Raw genomic sequence first — 16,066 nt, 5'->3', positions numbered from 1 at the left:
TTAAATGAATATCAATTATATAAAATGTTAATCTTTGCTAATGTTGTCTGAACATAAAATGTAAAGGTTGTATATGTTCTTATTGCAATATGAAATAAACAAAAACTCTTATCTGTGGAGCCTCAATGGACATCGCGATGGTATAAAAAATTCGATGAGAGGAGAAATGATAGATTTCAATGCTTTGCACTTTCATCCAATACTTTTGAGATGGAAAAACAACAAATCTGATCGTACATTAAATATTAGGCTACATCTCTTTGCTCACCATATGATCAATAATTACCAAAATACCACCAATAATGACATTTACAGTTAGCAGCACAGAGAAACCTATATGCATATGTTAACTTAAACAGATGGTATTTTAATGACAGGGTTTTTCAGTGATTCAGTGCTGTTTAACACAAGCAGTAAAAGCGTGTTACAATAAACAAAGGTGTCTGTTTCAGGTTGGGCAAGCATCTTAGAGGAAATCCTAACTATATTTCCTTGAAGCTTCTTATAACCCAGCGGGAATCTTTTCTCTTTCTCTTTTCTTAGCATATTTCCTGGAAGGTTTATGGCTATAGCCTACGTGAACATCTGCACATCACTTACTGATTTATAAATAGTCTATATGTCATCAGTATATGACACATAATGTAAAGGGCTGAGTAGGCTACCAAATCATCTCTTCCAAGAATCCTTATGATGCACTAGTTTTAGCATTCAGAAACGTTAATACTGATTGCGACGTATCATGTCAGTTACGTATTTTCAATTTCCTGATGTACTTATTACTCTTTTAAAAAACATTTCAGTCTCCATCAATAATGGGCCCATATCCACTTGAAACATTACGACTTTGCTGCTGTTTGGTAGCCGTCTCTAAAGTTTAAGGTTACATTCATAAAGGTGAGTAAGGGGATATTACACCAAATTGTGCCATCATTTACCCACTATCAAGTTACTCAAACTGTATGAGCTTTTATTCTGCTGAACACAAAGATATTTGGAAGAATTTTGCTCACCAAAGAGTTTTTGGCAGCCATTGACTTCCATTGAAATCCCCCCCCCCCCCTCTATACTTTGGAAAAGTTGTTCTGCTGTGGTTCTTTGACATAAGAGAGATCTAGATACAGGTTGACTAGTTGTTACAGTGGCTTATTAAAAATAAATAAATAAATAACTAAATAAAAAAACTTTTGTTTAGATACTTGAGATAAATTAAATTAAGTAGATTAAATTGAGATAATAAAATTGAGAGAGAGAAAAAAATATATACTTATTTGTAAAACAACGACCGATCTATGGGGTTAGAATTGTTGCATTATTCCAAATAAATAGATTATGATCCACAAATAAATGTAACGAGATTCACAAAAATATATCAAATTCACAAATGAATATAAAGAGTTTCACAAAAAAAATTAAAACTCACAAATAAATAAAATGAGATTTGCAAATAAAAAAAAATATATTTACAAATGTGTTTAATGTCACAAACACAACTCTACCTGGTATTTATTTGTGAACCGCTGTCTGTGCATTTGTAAATCACTGCACGCATTTGTGGATCGGTTCCTGTGCATTTGTGGATTTGAAACACTTCTAGCGTCGACGTGCAGATAAATCCACAAATAAGTGGACTCCACCCACCGTTTACTCAAGCCAATCAAATAACGGCCACATTGAGCTGACCAATCGTAGCACGTTATCGCTTCAACCAATCACGTTTTGGCTTAAATCCGGGGGAACTGCGGGAATAGACACCGAACTTGAGACCAACAACAGACAGTCAGGGCATTTCTCAATACCAAGTTCGCAGAGTCTGGACTTCCGTCCTTCCGAGTTTGGACATGCCAAGTTGGACTCAGAAGAACGAACTCTCGAGGACGGGAGGACGCGAGTCCAGTCATTCTACAAATGGAACGGCAGCGTACTTGATAGCTTCACTCAGCATGCATGTTTTACTTGAATTAACTTCTTTTTTATTTTCAATATATTAAATATATTAGTATTAAAAAACTAATATTTACCTACTCTGATTATTTTCACTTTATATTTATAATGAAATTGAATATAATATTAAACGACTGTCTCTTTTTTATTTTAAAAACTATTAAACAATATGTGGTTCAGGTAACATTAATACTGTGATTATATTTACGTCGTTCAAAATAAATAAAATATGTGGAAACAACTGCCTCTTTTCATTAAGAACAATCTAGCAATAAACCCACTCAGCTACAATTTAAATAATACGGTTGAAAAGTGTAAATCAATTGTAAATAAGTGTAAATCAAAATGGAACAGCTTAGGATTGCCATTGCAATTGCTATTTATCAAGATGCTGAAGAGGAGGCTGCCGAACGGAGGAGACAAATCCTTCAAAGAAAAGCCAGGATGCAGCGGAGGATGGCGAAGAGACGTGCCATATTAGCATGTCTCTCTAGCATTGTACGTTTTTCTAATTATTCTTTCTTCATAAACTGCCCATATACTTATGTGGACTTAGTTAGGTATATCCAAATGAAAAGTCATAATAAAAATTTATTATAATGTATCATATAGGCACCCTATCAACAGACTACAAAGTACTATCTCACAAAAAGTTATGTAAACTATTGCAGGGATGTAATGAGACAACATTAGATTTTTCAGTATACCAAATAAACTGACAAGTACAATAGGTTTGACAGTTGATAACATTTAAATTAACTAGCTTACACTTCACACACCTTTTATTTGTCTTTGTGGTGCTCAAATAAGTTTATAGTTTATCATCTTTATATAGCTAGGTGCACATCATATTACTGCATTAACACAAACAGGACAATTTAATATCTATAATAATCATATAGGCTACAACTTTTAGACTCTGGGATGAATGTTGTGCTAGAGCTTATCAATAAATGAATGAAACCGAAATAGAGTATAAAGAAATACTTCACGAAAAGAGCAAATGTTAGAGGGAGATTTAATTATGGCAGATTTTAGTAAATTTTAGACAAAATCCTTAAAACAACTGAGTATATAGCTTATATTAAATCCAAAAATATAATAAATACAATGCAACGACAGTACATATAGTAACAACTTTTTAAAAGCAATACATATAACAAATACATAATACAACAAAAGTAAAAACATTCTTAATATATTATCTATATATTTTAACAGGAACAAAGTCCCACTCGCAGGTATTCACAGATCAATGACCAGGTACCAATCCTGGTCAAGTTTTTTTCTGGAGAGGATTTAAAGCCAGCTTTCAGGCTCTCCAGGAACAGCATCAACATGCTGGTACAGATGCTGCCCCGTCAAAAAGCCCATGGATGGAGCCGTGAAATTGAAGTACTTGTTACGGTTTATTGGCTTGCCTGTTGAGCATCCTACAGGGTCACATCAGATGACTTCAGCATGCCACTTTCAACAGTTTGTAGGACTGTTCACAATGTTGTGGAGGAGATGATGACCATCCTCCACAAAATTATTCATTTTCCAAAAGCAGAGGAAATGGATGAGGTGGGGGGCCTTGCTGGCCATGAGGCATTCCGCTGTGCTGCTGGTGCCACATCAGGATTGTTCCTCCTGCAATGCCACAAAAAAGATGCTACATAAATAGAAAGATCTTCCCTTCCATCATTCTACAGGGCACCTGTGATGCTAAAGGCATATTTATAGATGTGTATATTGGCAATCCAGGCTCTGTACAGGATGCCCTTGTGCTGCGCAGATCACCAATGTACCAGCAGGCTTTGTATTCACCAGCTGGATACTATCTTTTGGGAGATGGGGGATACCCTTGCTTGCAGCATCCTATTGCAATCATGACCCCATACCGCCAGCCTGTCGCAAGTAAGAACACTTTTTTATGTCAGACAGACAGACACACACACACGATAAACCAAATTTTTACTGTTATGAATTTGCAATACACTACACATTTTCTACACGATTTTTGATTAACAGGCCAAGTTGAAGCCCGATACAACAGGCATTATGCACAAGCACGGAACATCATCGAGCGCACTTTTGGGATGTTAAAAACTCACTGGCGTGCAATTTTCTTGCGGGCCCTAGAGATCAGGCCACTGTTCGCCCCAAAGGTGATTGGTGCCTGTTGTATCCTCCACAACATCTGTGTGATGGGAGGTGATCTCTTGGAGGAGGAGGAGGAAAGCCAAGGACAAGAAGACAGCGAGGATGGTGAGAATGCAGCAGTGGGTGAGAGGGACCTATCAGGGAACCATCTCCGAGGACGTCTGGCTGCTCAGCTTTCTTCTCCCGTGGAACTGCCTGGGTGTCTAACTGAACAGTACTACATCTAGACAGTAAACCTTTCCAGATGTTGTCATGTTCATTAAAAGAGCAACATAAACAGTTGAAATAGCTATGACATTAATTAGAAAGATAGGTATGAATAAATGTGCAAGTAGATGGGTATAGATACATTTATACGTTTTCTTAATGTTGGTATGTTCTTCTTGAGATTTAACTGCATGATTGTAAATAATTGTATACCACTATAGACATTGGATATTACATTATTTTATATTATTTGTGTTTTTGTTGTAAATATAAAGAATACACTGTTGCTATAACAATGATTTGCCAGGGTTGAAATTGAAACATTCATTTTTATTTTTTTTTATTCAAATAATCTATATAAAATCATTTATCATTAAATACAACATTAATTTAGAATTTATTAAGTTTTTCTAAAAGAGAAATATGTCTCTGCTCTGGCTGTTGCTGCCCTCTCTCTCTCCTCTTCTCTCGCCAATGCTTCTCTCTCCCTCTCCTCTTCCCTCTCTGCCTGTTCTTTTAGAAACTAAAGAAGAGCCTGGCTGTCCCGTCGCCTCTTTCTTGACTGCTGGCTACTCCTGGCTTCCACAGAAGGGGCTGAACCTGGTGTGCTGACTGAGCCACCTGTAGTGGCAGTGGGTTTGATGCAACAACTCGAGTGCTGCCCCTGGAGTGCAGCATCCATTGCAGTGTACCACTGCCAGGTGGCAGCAGTCACACTACCGGCCTCTACCCCTTTTCCTGTGGGTGGGTCCCTAAGCTCCTGAAATAAAGCAAAATGCTGTCATGTTCTCACCTCACGTTGTTCCACACTTTTAGACATTTTTTATTTTTGCTCTACACAGAGGAAGATATTCTTAAGAATTTTTGTAACCTAACAGTTTGAGGCACCAAAAAATTACACATGTCAGTGGTGCCCCAGAACTCTTAGGTTACAAATATTCTTCCTTTGTGTAAAGCAAAAAAAAAAAAAAAAAGAATAAATAAATAAATAGTGTATACAGGTGTGAAACAACTTAAAATTGTAGGTGAATGGCAGAATGTTCATTTTGGGGTGAACTATTCTTTTTACAGTCTCAGAGTAAACAATGTAAACGGAGTAAACTACATTTTACAAAATAAAATGTAAGGGCCAATGCATCTATGTTAGGTTTCAAATATGACCGGAAAGTCTTTACACACATCTTGGTAAGCCTCTTTCAGTAACAGAAAGTAGAGAAACAGGCAGATTACCTTGTATTTATCTTTTAGGTTATTCAATTTTTTCTTTGCCTGTTTGGCAGTTATGGCCAAACCAGAAGTGGAACAAAATGCCTATAGGCAAAACAAACCCATAAAGATTTACATGATTCCACTTCAATAACGTATTCATTCTTATGGATGAAGACTGTCCAAATCTAGCTCCAAACCTTCAGACATGCAGGGAATTATACAAGCACTCAAAATGAATACTCACTCCCATCAACTTTTGGAGGAATTGCGCCTCCCGGTGAAAAGCCTTTCGTTGGCCGCCCGCCACTCTATCAAGGCCCGAGTTTCCTCAGCAGTCCCTTGATAAAAAATAATGCTTAATTTAAGTTGATGAAAAATAATACAATTATAAAAGAATTTGTAAAAAAAATGTAAATAAAGACAAGCAAACTATTTGGTTAAAATGACAAGAGCACTCTAAAATAAGGTTTGCATTTGATATAAGTATCGTTAGGCAAACGTTAGTTAGGAAACTTTTCCCTCAGGCAAAACAATTGCCCATTAGATATACCCAAAGCAAAATATATCAAATGTTTATCCACTACAGAATCAACACAGGCAGCCCCATATTTTACAAAATGTTACAGGGCCTAGCTACTTTTTAGGAGGACTTGCCGAGGGTTAGGCTACTTTTCAACTCGTAACGAAATCGTCTGAGCAAATTTTCAAATAGTTCCTTAAAATTCGACGGTAGCTTTGAAGTTTAAACAACATTCTGGCATCAAAGCTCTTAGAACTACGTTACATTTTGTGATAAAACAACAATAGTATTTCGAAATGTATAACTTACAGTTGTGAGTTTTCTCCTCCGCCATTGATGCTAACCTGGTTCGAGCTGAATTCTGGGTTATGGCCCGTATCAAGTCCGCACAAGTCACCTCTCCATGCATCCTCGGTAAAAGGAGCGGAGCAAGAACATATGGGGTTAGAATTGTTGCATTATTCCAAATAAATAGATTATGATCCACAAATAAATGTAACGAGATTCACAAAAATATATCAAATTCACAAATGAATATAAAGAGTTTCACAAAAAAATTTAAAACTCACAAATAAATAAAATGAGATTTGCAAATAAAAAAAATATATTTACAAATGTGTTTAATGTCACAAACACAACTCTACCTGGTATTTATTTGTGAACCGCTGTCTGTGCATTTGTAAATCACTGCACGCATTTGTGGATCGGTTCCTGTGCATTTGTGGATTTGAAACACTTCTAGCGTCGACGTGCAGATAAATCCACAAATAAGTGGACTCCACCCACCGTTTACTCAAGCCAATCAAATAACGGCCACATTGAGCTGACCAATCGTAGCACGTTATCGCTTCAACCAATCACGTTTTGGCTTACAGCCAGGGGAACTGCGGGAATAGACACCGAACTTGAGACCAACAACAGACAGTCAGGGCATTTCTCAATACCAAGTTCGCAGAGTCTGGACTTCCGTCCTTCCGAGTTTGGACATGCCAAGTTGGACTCAGAAGAACGAACTCTCGAGGACGGGAGGACGCGAGTCCAGTCATTCTACAAATGGAACGGCAGCGTACTTGATAGCTTCACTCAGCATGCATGTTTTACTTGAATTAACTTCTTTTTTATTTTCAATATATTAAATATATTAGTATTAAAAAACTAATATTTACCTACTCTGATTATTTTCACTTTATATTTATAATGAAATTGAATATAATATTAAACGACTGTCTCTTTTTTATTTTAAAAACTATTAAACATTAATATGTGGTTCAGGTAACATTAATACTGTGATTATATTTACGTCGTTCAAAATAAATAAAATATGTGGAAACAACTGCCTCTTTTCATTAAGAACAATCTAGCAATAAACCCACTCAGCTACAATTTAAATAATACGGTTGAAAAGTGTAAATCAATTGTAAATAAGTGTAAATCAAAATGGAACAGCTTAGGATTGCCATTGCAATTGCTATTTATCAAGATGCTGAAGAGGAGGCTGCCGAACGGAGGAGACAAATCCTTCAAAGAAAAGCCAGGATGCAGCGGAGGATGGCGAAGAGACGTGCCATATTAGCATGTCTCTCTAGCATTGTACGTTTTTCTAATTATTCTTTCTTCATAAACTGCCCATATACTTATGTGGACTTAGTTAGGTATATCCAAATGAAAAGTCATAATAAAAATTTATTATAATGTATCATATAGGCACCCTATCAACAGACTACAAAGTACTATCTCACAAAAAGTTATGTAAACTATTGCAGGGATGTAATGAGACAACATTAGATTTTTCAGTATACCAAATAAACTGACAAGTACAATAGGTTTGACAGTTGATAACATTTAAATTAACTAGCTTACACTTCACACACCTTTTATTTGTCTTTGTGGTGCTCAAATAAGTTTATAGTTTATCATCTTTATATAGCTAGGTGCACATCATATTACTGCATTAACACAAACAGGACAATTTAATATCTATAATAATCATATAGGCTACAACTTTTAGACTCTGGGATGAATGTTGTGCTAGAGCTTATCAATAAATGAATGAAACCGAAATAGAGTATAAAGAAATACTTCACGAAAAGAGCAAATGTTAGAGGGAGATTTAATTATGGCAGATTTTAGTAAATTTTAGACAAAATCCTTAAAACAACTGAGTATATAGCTTATATTAAATCCAAAAATATAATAAATACAATGCAACGACAGTACATATAGTAACAACTTTTTAAAAGCAATACATATAACAAATACATAATACAACAAAAGTAAAAACATTCTTAATATATTATCTATATATTTTAACAGGAACAAAGTCCCACTCGCAGGTATTCACAGATCAATGACCAATCCTGGTCAAGTTTTTTTCTGGAGAGGATTTAAAGCCAGCTTTCAGGCTCTCCAGGAACAGCATCAACATGCTGGTACAGATGCTGCCCCGTCAAAAAGCCCATGGATGGAGCCGTGAAATTGAAGTACTTGTTACGGTTTATTGGCTTGCCTGTTGAGCATCCTACAGGGTCACATCAGATGACTTCAGCATGCCACTTTCAACAGTTTGTAGGACTGTTCACAATGTTGTGGAGGAGATGATGACCATCCTCCACAAAATTATTCATTTTCCAAAAGCAGAGGAAATGGATGAGGTGGGGGGCCTTGCTGGCCATGAGGCATTCCGCTGTGCTGCTGGTGCCACATCAGGATTGTTCCTCCTGCAATGCCACAAAAAAGATGCTACATAAATAGAAAGATCTTCCCTTCCATCATTCTACAGGGCACCTGTGATGCTAAAGGCATATTTATAGATGTGTATATTGGCAATCCAGGCTCTGTACAGGATGCCCTTGTGCTGCGCAGATCACCAATGTACCAGCAGGCTTTGTATTCACCAGCTGGATACTATCTTTTGGGAGATGGGGGATACCCTTGCTTGCAGCATCCTATTGCAATCATGACCCCATACCGCCAGCCTGTCGCAAGTAAGAACACTTTTTTTATGTCAGACAGACAGACACACACACACACACGATAAACCAAATTTTTACTGTTATGAATTTGCAATACACTACACATTTTCTACACGATTTTTGATTAACAGGCCAAGTTGAAGCCCGATACAACAGGCATTATGCACAAGCACGGAACATCATCGAGCGCACTTTTGGGATGTTAAAAACTCACTGGCGTGCAATTTTCTTGCGGGCCCTAGAGATCAGGCCACTGTTCGCCCCAAAGGTGATTGGTGCCTGTTGTATCCTCCACAACATCTGTGTGATGGGAGGTGATCTCTTGGAGGAGGAGGAGGAAAGCCAAGGACAAGAAGACCGCGAGGATGGTGAGAATGCAGCAGTGGGTGAGAGGGACCTATCAGGGAACCATCTCCGAGGACGTCTGGCTGCTCAGCTTTCTTCTCCCGTGGAACTGCCTGGGTGTCTAACTGAACAGTACTACATCTAGACAGTAAACCTTTCCAGATGTTGTCATGTTCATTAAAAGAGCAACATAAACAGTTGAAATAGCTATGACATTGATTAGAAAGATAGGTATGAATAAATGTGCAAGTAGATGGGTATAGATACATTTATACGTTTTCTTAATGTTGGTATGTTCTTCTTGAGATTTAACTGCATGATTGTAAATAATTGTATACCACTATAGACATTGGATATTACATTATTTTATATTATTTGTGTTTTTGTTGTAAATATAAAGAATACACTGTTGCTATAACAATGATTTGCCAGGGTTGAAATTGAAACATTCATTTTTATTTTTTTTATTCAAATAATCTATATAAAATCATTTATCATTAAATACAACATTAATTTAGAATTTATTAAGTTTTTCAAAAAGAGACATATGTCTCTGCTCTGGCTGTTGCTGCCCTCTGTCTCTCCTCTTCTCTCGCCAATGCTTCTCTCTCCCTCTCCTCTTCCCTCTCTGCCTGTTCTTTTAGAAACTAAAGAAGAGCCTGGCTGTCCCGTCGCCTCTTTCTTGACTGCTGGCTACTCCTGGCTTCCACAGAAGGGGCTGAACCTGGTGTGCTGACTGAGCCACCTGTAGTGGCAGTGGGTTTGATGCAACAACTACGGGCATAGTAACTGAGTGCTGCCCCTGGAGTGCAGCATCCATTGCAGTGTACCACTGCCAGGTTGCAGCAGTCACACTACCGGCCTCTACCCCTTTTCCTGTGGGTGGGTCCCTAAGCTCCTGAAATAAAGCAAAATGCTGTCATGTTCTCACCTCACGTTGTTCCACACTTTTAGACATTTTTTATTTTTGCTCTACACAGAGGAAGATATTCTTAAGAATTTTTGTAACCTAACAGTTTGAGGCACCAAAAAATTACACATGTCAGTGGTGCCCCAGAACTCTTAGGTTACAAATATTCTTCCTTTGTGTAAAGCAAAAAAAAAAAAAAAAGAATAAATAAATAGTGTATACAGGTGTGAAACAACTTAAAATTGTAGGTGAATGGCAGAATGTTCATTTTGGGGTGAACTATTCTTTTTACAGTCTCAGAGTAAACAATGTAAACGGAGTAAACTACATTTTACAAAATAAAATGTAAGGACCAATGCATCTATGTTAGGTTTCAAATATGACCGGAAAGTCTTTACACACATCTTGGTAAGCCTCTTTCAGTAACAGAAAGTAGAGAAACAGGCAGATTACCTTGTATTTATCTTTTAGGTTATTCAATTTTTTCTTTGCCTGTTTGGCAGTTATGGCCAAACCAGAAGTGGAACAAAATGCCTATAGGCAAAACAAAACCATAAAGATTTACATGATTCCACTTCAATAACGTATTCATTTTTATGGATGAAGACTGTCCAAATCTAGCTCCAAACCTTCAGACATGCAGGGAATTATACAAGCACTCAAAATGAATACTCACTCCCATCAACTTTTGGAGGAATTGCGCCTCCCGGTGAAAAGCCTTTCATTGGCCGCCCGCCACTCTATCAAGGCCCGAGTTTCCTCAGCAGTCCCTTGATAAAAAATAATGCTTAATTTAAGTTGATGAAAAATAATACAATTATAAAAGAATTTGTAAAAAAAATGTAAATAAAGACAAGCAAACTATTTGGTTAAAATGACAAGAGCACTCTAAAATAAGGTTTGCATTTGATATAAGTATCGTTAGGCAAACGTTAGTTAGGAAACTTTTCCCTCAGGCAAAACAATTGCCCATTAGATATACCCAAAGCAAAATATATCAAATGTTTATCCACTACAGAATCAACACAGGCAGCCCCATATTTTACAAAATGTTACAGGGCCTAGCTACTTTTTAGGAGGACTTGCCGAGGGTTAGGCTACTTTTCAACTCGTAACGAAATAGTCTGAGCAAATTTTCAAAATTCGACGGTAGCTTTGAAGTTTAAACAACATTCTGGCATCAAAACTCTTAGAACTACGTTACATTTTGTGATAAAACAACAATAGTATTTCGAAATGTATAACTTACAGTTGTGAGTTTTCTCCTCCGCCATTGATGCTAACCTGGTTCGAGCTGAATTCTGGGTTATGGCCCGTATCAAGTCCGCACAAGTCACCTCTCCATGCATCCTCGGTAAAAGGAGCGGAGCAAGAACACATCCGGGGATTTGAACTGGACTTGGCTAGATGTGAACTTTGAAAAGGGAAACAGTACTTGGGCAGCGACTGATGACATTTCACAAGTCCACAAGTAACGTTACAGACAAGTACGCACAACATGGCCGATCAGGCAAGACGCCCCCCCGGATTTAAGCCAAAACGTGATTGGTTGAAGCGATAACGTGCTACGATTGGTCAGCTCAATGTGGCCGTTATTTGATTGGCTTGAGTAAACGGTGGGTGGAGTCCACTTATTTGTGGATTTATCTGCACGTCGACGCTAGAAGTGTTTCAAATCCACAAATGCACAGGAACCGATCCACAAATGCGTGCAGTGATTTACAAATGCACAGACAGCGGTTCACAAATAAATACCAGGTAGAGTTGTGTTTGTGACATTAAACACATTTGTAAATATATTTTTTTTTATTTGCAAATCTCATTTTATTTATTTGTGAGTTTTATATTTTTTTGTGAAACTCTGTACATTTATTTGTGAATTTGATATATTTTTGTGAATCTTGTTACATTTATTTGTGGATCATAATCTATTTATTTGGAATAAAGCAACAATTCTAACCCCATACCGATCGATCGTTGTATAATATTCCATCCAGGCTTCTTCAAGGAATATTAGTGACGTAAGAGCGGACTCTCCGGTTTATGAAATTGCAGCGGGAGCGAGTGTGTGGTGGATGCGACGTGCGCGCGCGCACCGGTTCACGCCTCAGGCTGGAGGCATAATAAATATAAAGCGCGCATCAGACATTCATTCAGTCAGTCAAACACCAGACAGCACGACACTACTGCAGCACAACCTGGTCAGCATGAGCGAGCAAAGATACCCCGTCGAAATCCAGCTTGTTGGAGTGATGCAGAAAGAAGTAGTAAAAGTAAGACACTTTTTATTTGACCATTATGCATTCGTCTGTTGGAATTACATTTCAATATACATGATCGTTGTTTTGATTCTAATTTATCAGCATTAGTATAATTATTTTTTTATTATTATATATAAATTCTATGTTAATAGCCTTATAATTACATAATAATGTGATTTACAAACAGCTTCATTTAAAAGTATTACATATTGCAAAAAAATATACTTCTTGTCGTAAAAATTATATATTCTTAAAAAAAAATGTAGTAGAACATTAACATGAGTTTTTTCCCCTTCCCAGCTGTATATGACCACTGTACTCTGGTCAGATCAAAATGAGATTACGGTGTACAGATTGCTTGAAGACTTCAAAACGCTCCACGTAAGTCCCTTACTTCACTTAAATCTATCTGTCTGTCTTTCTATCTGTCTATCTATCTATCTATCTATCTATAGTCAATTAGAATAATATCTACATGCTTATTTATGTAGAGACAACTCAAGAAGAAATTCCCTCCATCAAACCCCATTAGAAGGTCCGGAAGGATTATTCCCAAATTCAAAGGTAAATACTTTGCCAGTTGTTCATTAGACAATGTGCAAAGTACAGCCCTCATCATTAAGTAATATACATATATATAGATTTAAATTTTTTTTATTTTTTTTTTACAGCTGCAAGAGTGCAGAAGAGCATGCAGAAGTGGAGCCCCAGTAAGTCAGTGCTCAGACTGAAGGCTCTGGATGAATACTGCAGTGAACTGCTGAAGAGCGATCCTCGGATCTGCCAGAGCTCTGAGCTCCTCCAGTTCCTGCTTCCCAAACCCCAGGACCTCGATTCTGACTTTGCAAAAAACAGGTAAGCAGCTGCGGCAAAAACAAGCAGAGTCTAAAATAATAAATACATGCTAGAATTTTCAAAACAATACAATGTATTAGAAACACAACTAAATTAAAGATTGTGTTTTGTTCGGCAGTATCGTGATCATGCCATCAGAGACCTCTCTGGGCATCAGTAATCCTGGAATGAACAATGTTACTCAACCCTTTGTTGCTGAAACATACCGATGCATAGCTACTTATGAGACCAAGGACACCAAGAATCTACCCTTCAAGGTTGAGGTGGATGAGACTGTGGATGTACTCATCAAGGACCGAAAAGGTGAGAACTCCTCATTTGGCCTTTGAAGTGTTTGCGAGTCTACACAGAAGCACAGAGTCTCTAAAAATGCTCTTGTTGTACTTTGTCTCATCAGGATGGTGGCTGGTGGAAAATGAAGCCAAATGCCTGGCTTGGTTTCCTGCTCCTTATCTACAGAGAGCTGAGATGGATGATGATGACGGTCCTGATGTGATGGATGGCGGAAGTACGTTCCGGTTTAGTGGTTTATAATGTATCCCGCAAGTATTTATTTCTAAATAAAACCGGTTTGGCCGCTCATTCTTGTGTTCTGAATCAGCCTTCCTTTAAAAACCAATATGGAAATCAACCTGATTATGCTTATCCCACAAACTTTGAGAATTAATTAATTCTGGTCACTTAGTGTCGCAAATCACTGAAGGCACAAATCAAAAGTACAGGGGTGTCCAATCTGGCTCCTGGTGGGCCAACGTCCTGTCAAGTTCTGGCCCAACTTGACCCAACACACATTTCTAGTAGTCCCGAAGACCTTGATTACCTGGTCCAGGTGTGTTTGATTAGGACTCTGCAGGACAAGGGCTCTCCAGGAACAAGACTTGTCGAAACCCTTGCTGTTTGATATCAAGAACACATTCATTTGTTCTTAACCAGATCTTATTTTTCCATCCGTCAGGTGTTTTCTATGTTGCTGCCAAAAGTTACAAAGCCACGAACAGTGATGAACTGTCAGTGGAGATCGGGTCTGTGGTGGAGGTGTTACAGAAGTCTGACAACGGCTGGTGGATAGTGAGGTAAATCTCCATAATGTTTACTGAGTGGACCTGTTATCGAATGAGCAGGAGTGCTTTACCTGCTCACTTGACATGCAGAAGAGTCTGGAAACTTACTTGGCACTTGCTTTACATCCTCATTTGTGTGGAATAGTTTTGCCACTTTGCTTCTTCCTCGTTTACTTTCCAATGAAGGAAACCAACTTACCCAATGATTTTACATAATGCTGAATCTAGATCATTCCTCAACGATTGACAGCTGTCTTTGTCTCTCCTTCAGGTACAATCGAAAGGCAGGATTTGTACCATCTATGTATCTGCAACCGTACAGTAACCCACGGATTCGCCTGATGCCCGCTAAGAGGGAGATAACCTGCTCCACTTTTGACTTGGCACAGCTTCAGCGCCCTGGAGAATATTCCCCGCAGGTCTCCGGCCGTGAGCTTAGCAGATCCCAGGGCAACCTGGGACCTCCAGGAAGCACCTTGGTCTCACGTTCAGCGAGTGGGTTGCCGTCAACCCGAGTGCAGTTTGCCAAGAACGGTCCACAAAGCAGTCTGAGCGACGACAGCGAAGCGTTCAGCGATGAAAGCAGCTTCTCCGGCAGCGATTCGCTAAATTGCTTGGATTCGGAAGAGCATTTACTCCCGAGTCGCACCCCAACGCCTGACTCCTCAGGCAGCCTGAGCCCTGAAAGTGCCGGAGAAGACAAGATGATCAGCAGCAGATCAGACTCCAGTCTCAACAAGATGCCCTCCACCCCTAAGATACCACCCAGACCCCAAGCTCAGGAGATCCTCAAACGCTGCACCACCGTCACACGCAAAAACCTGCAGAGAACCAGTTAGGCCAATGTCTCACGCACTTTATGTTACATAACACACTATTGCCCAGCCAGGACACTTGCTTGATGCTTATGTGATTATTTGATTGGCTAATGCGCATTTATTGTAGTAGAACTACATTTAGACCTTATTCTTGGAACAGAATATTGCGTATGTTACAAATGATTGATCGACATGTTTCTAAAGAAACCGCTCTTACTCTAATAGATTGATGTTCTTTTACTGACAAAACAAATATATATAATGATCAACACAGCCTAGAAATGTTTTTAGAAATCGGATACAGAATATTTGTACCTTTCTTTTATCGTTTTCCCTCTTTGAAGAAAAAATGTTTTTCCATAGTGGAAAATATTACTTGTGCCTTATATGCATTGTATATCCTGACATATACTTGAACACTGTACACTCTTCAGAGTTGATTTGTTGTCTGTTTTTTCCCATGTTGGTTGCCTGTAAATATGAAATAAAATATTTAACCCTAAAAATGGCATTACTGGATTGTTAATTTCTGCAAACGGATTGTTAAAATGTACAAAGTGCTCTAATCACTAAAACAAAATCAGTTTTTGTGTGTAACCAGATGTGACTGCACCAAGTGAAACTCTTGTTTCTGGTGTCCTGTACCCCTGCTTCTGTCGGTCTAAACATGATTATTATACAAACCTCAAGAGCATCTGGTTTAGATACTATCGGTCAAAAAGGAGAGTGAACTGTATAGACCCTGCACTCTTTCATCACAGATGAGCTTGGTGTATCTAATGCTTACGGCACGGTGAGATGTCCAACATTCAATACTGT

At 38.2% G+C, this 16,066-nt stretch overlaps 1 protein-coding gene across 1 annotated transcript; it reads left to right on the top strand.

Moving 5' to 3' along the window:
* Nucleotides 1–12,371: 12,371 nt before the first annotated feature.
* noxo1a (NADPH oxidase organizer 1a) lies at nt 12,372–15,716 on the top strand. The gene is made up of 8 exons (XM_059557578.1): nt 12,372–12,525; nt 12,814–12,894; nt 13,005–13,077; nt 13,185–13,368; nt 13,487–13,671; nt 13,766–13,876; nt 14,324–14,441; nt 14,701–15,716. The coding sequence occupies exons 1-8, from the start codon at nt 12,460–12,462 to the stop codon at nt 15,266–15,268; spliced, it is 1,386 nt and encodes a 461-aa protein (XP_059413561.1). The 5' UTR covers nt 12,372–12,459; the 3' UTR covers nt 15,269–15,716.
* The last annotated feature ends 350 nt before the right edge of the window (nt 15,717–16,066 follow it).

The sequence above is a fragment of the Carassius carassius genome, chromosome 9 (genome assembly GCF_963082965.1).
Source record: "Carassius carassius chromosome 9, fCarCar2.1, whole genome shotgun sequence".
In the NCBI taxonomy this organism is placed as follows: Eukaryota; Metazoa; Chordata; class Actinopteri; order Cypriniformes; family Cyprinidae; genus Carassius; species Carassius carassius.
This window is presented reverse-complemented; position numbering and strand designations above follow the sequence as displayed.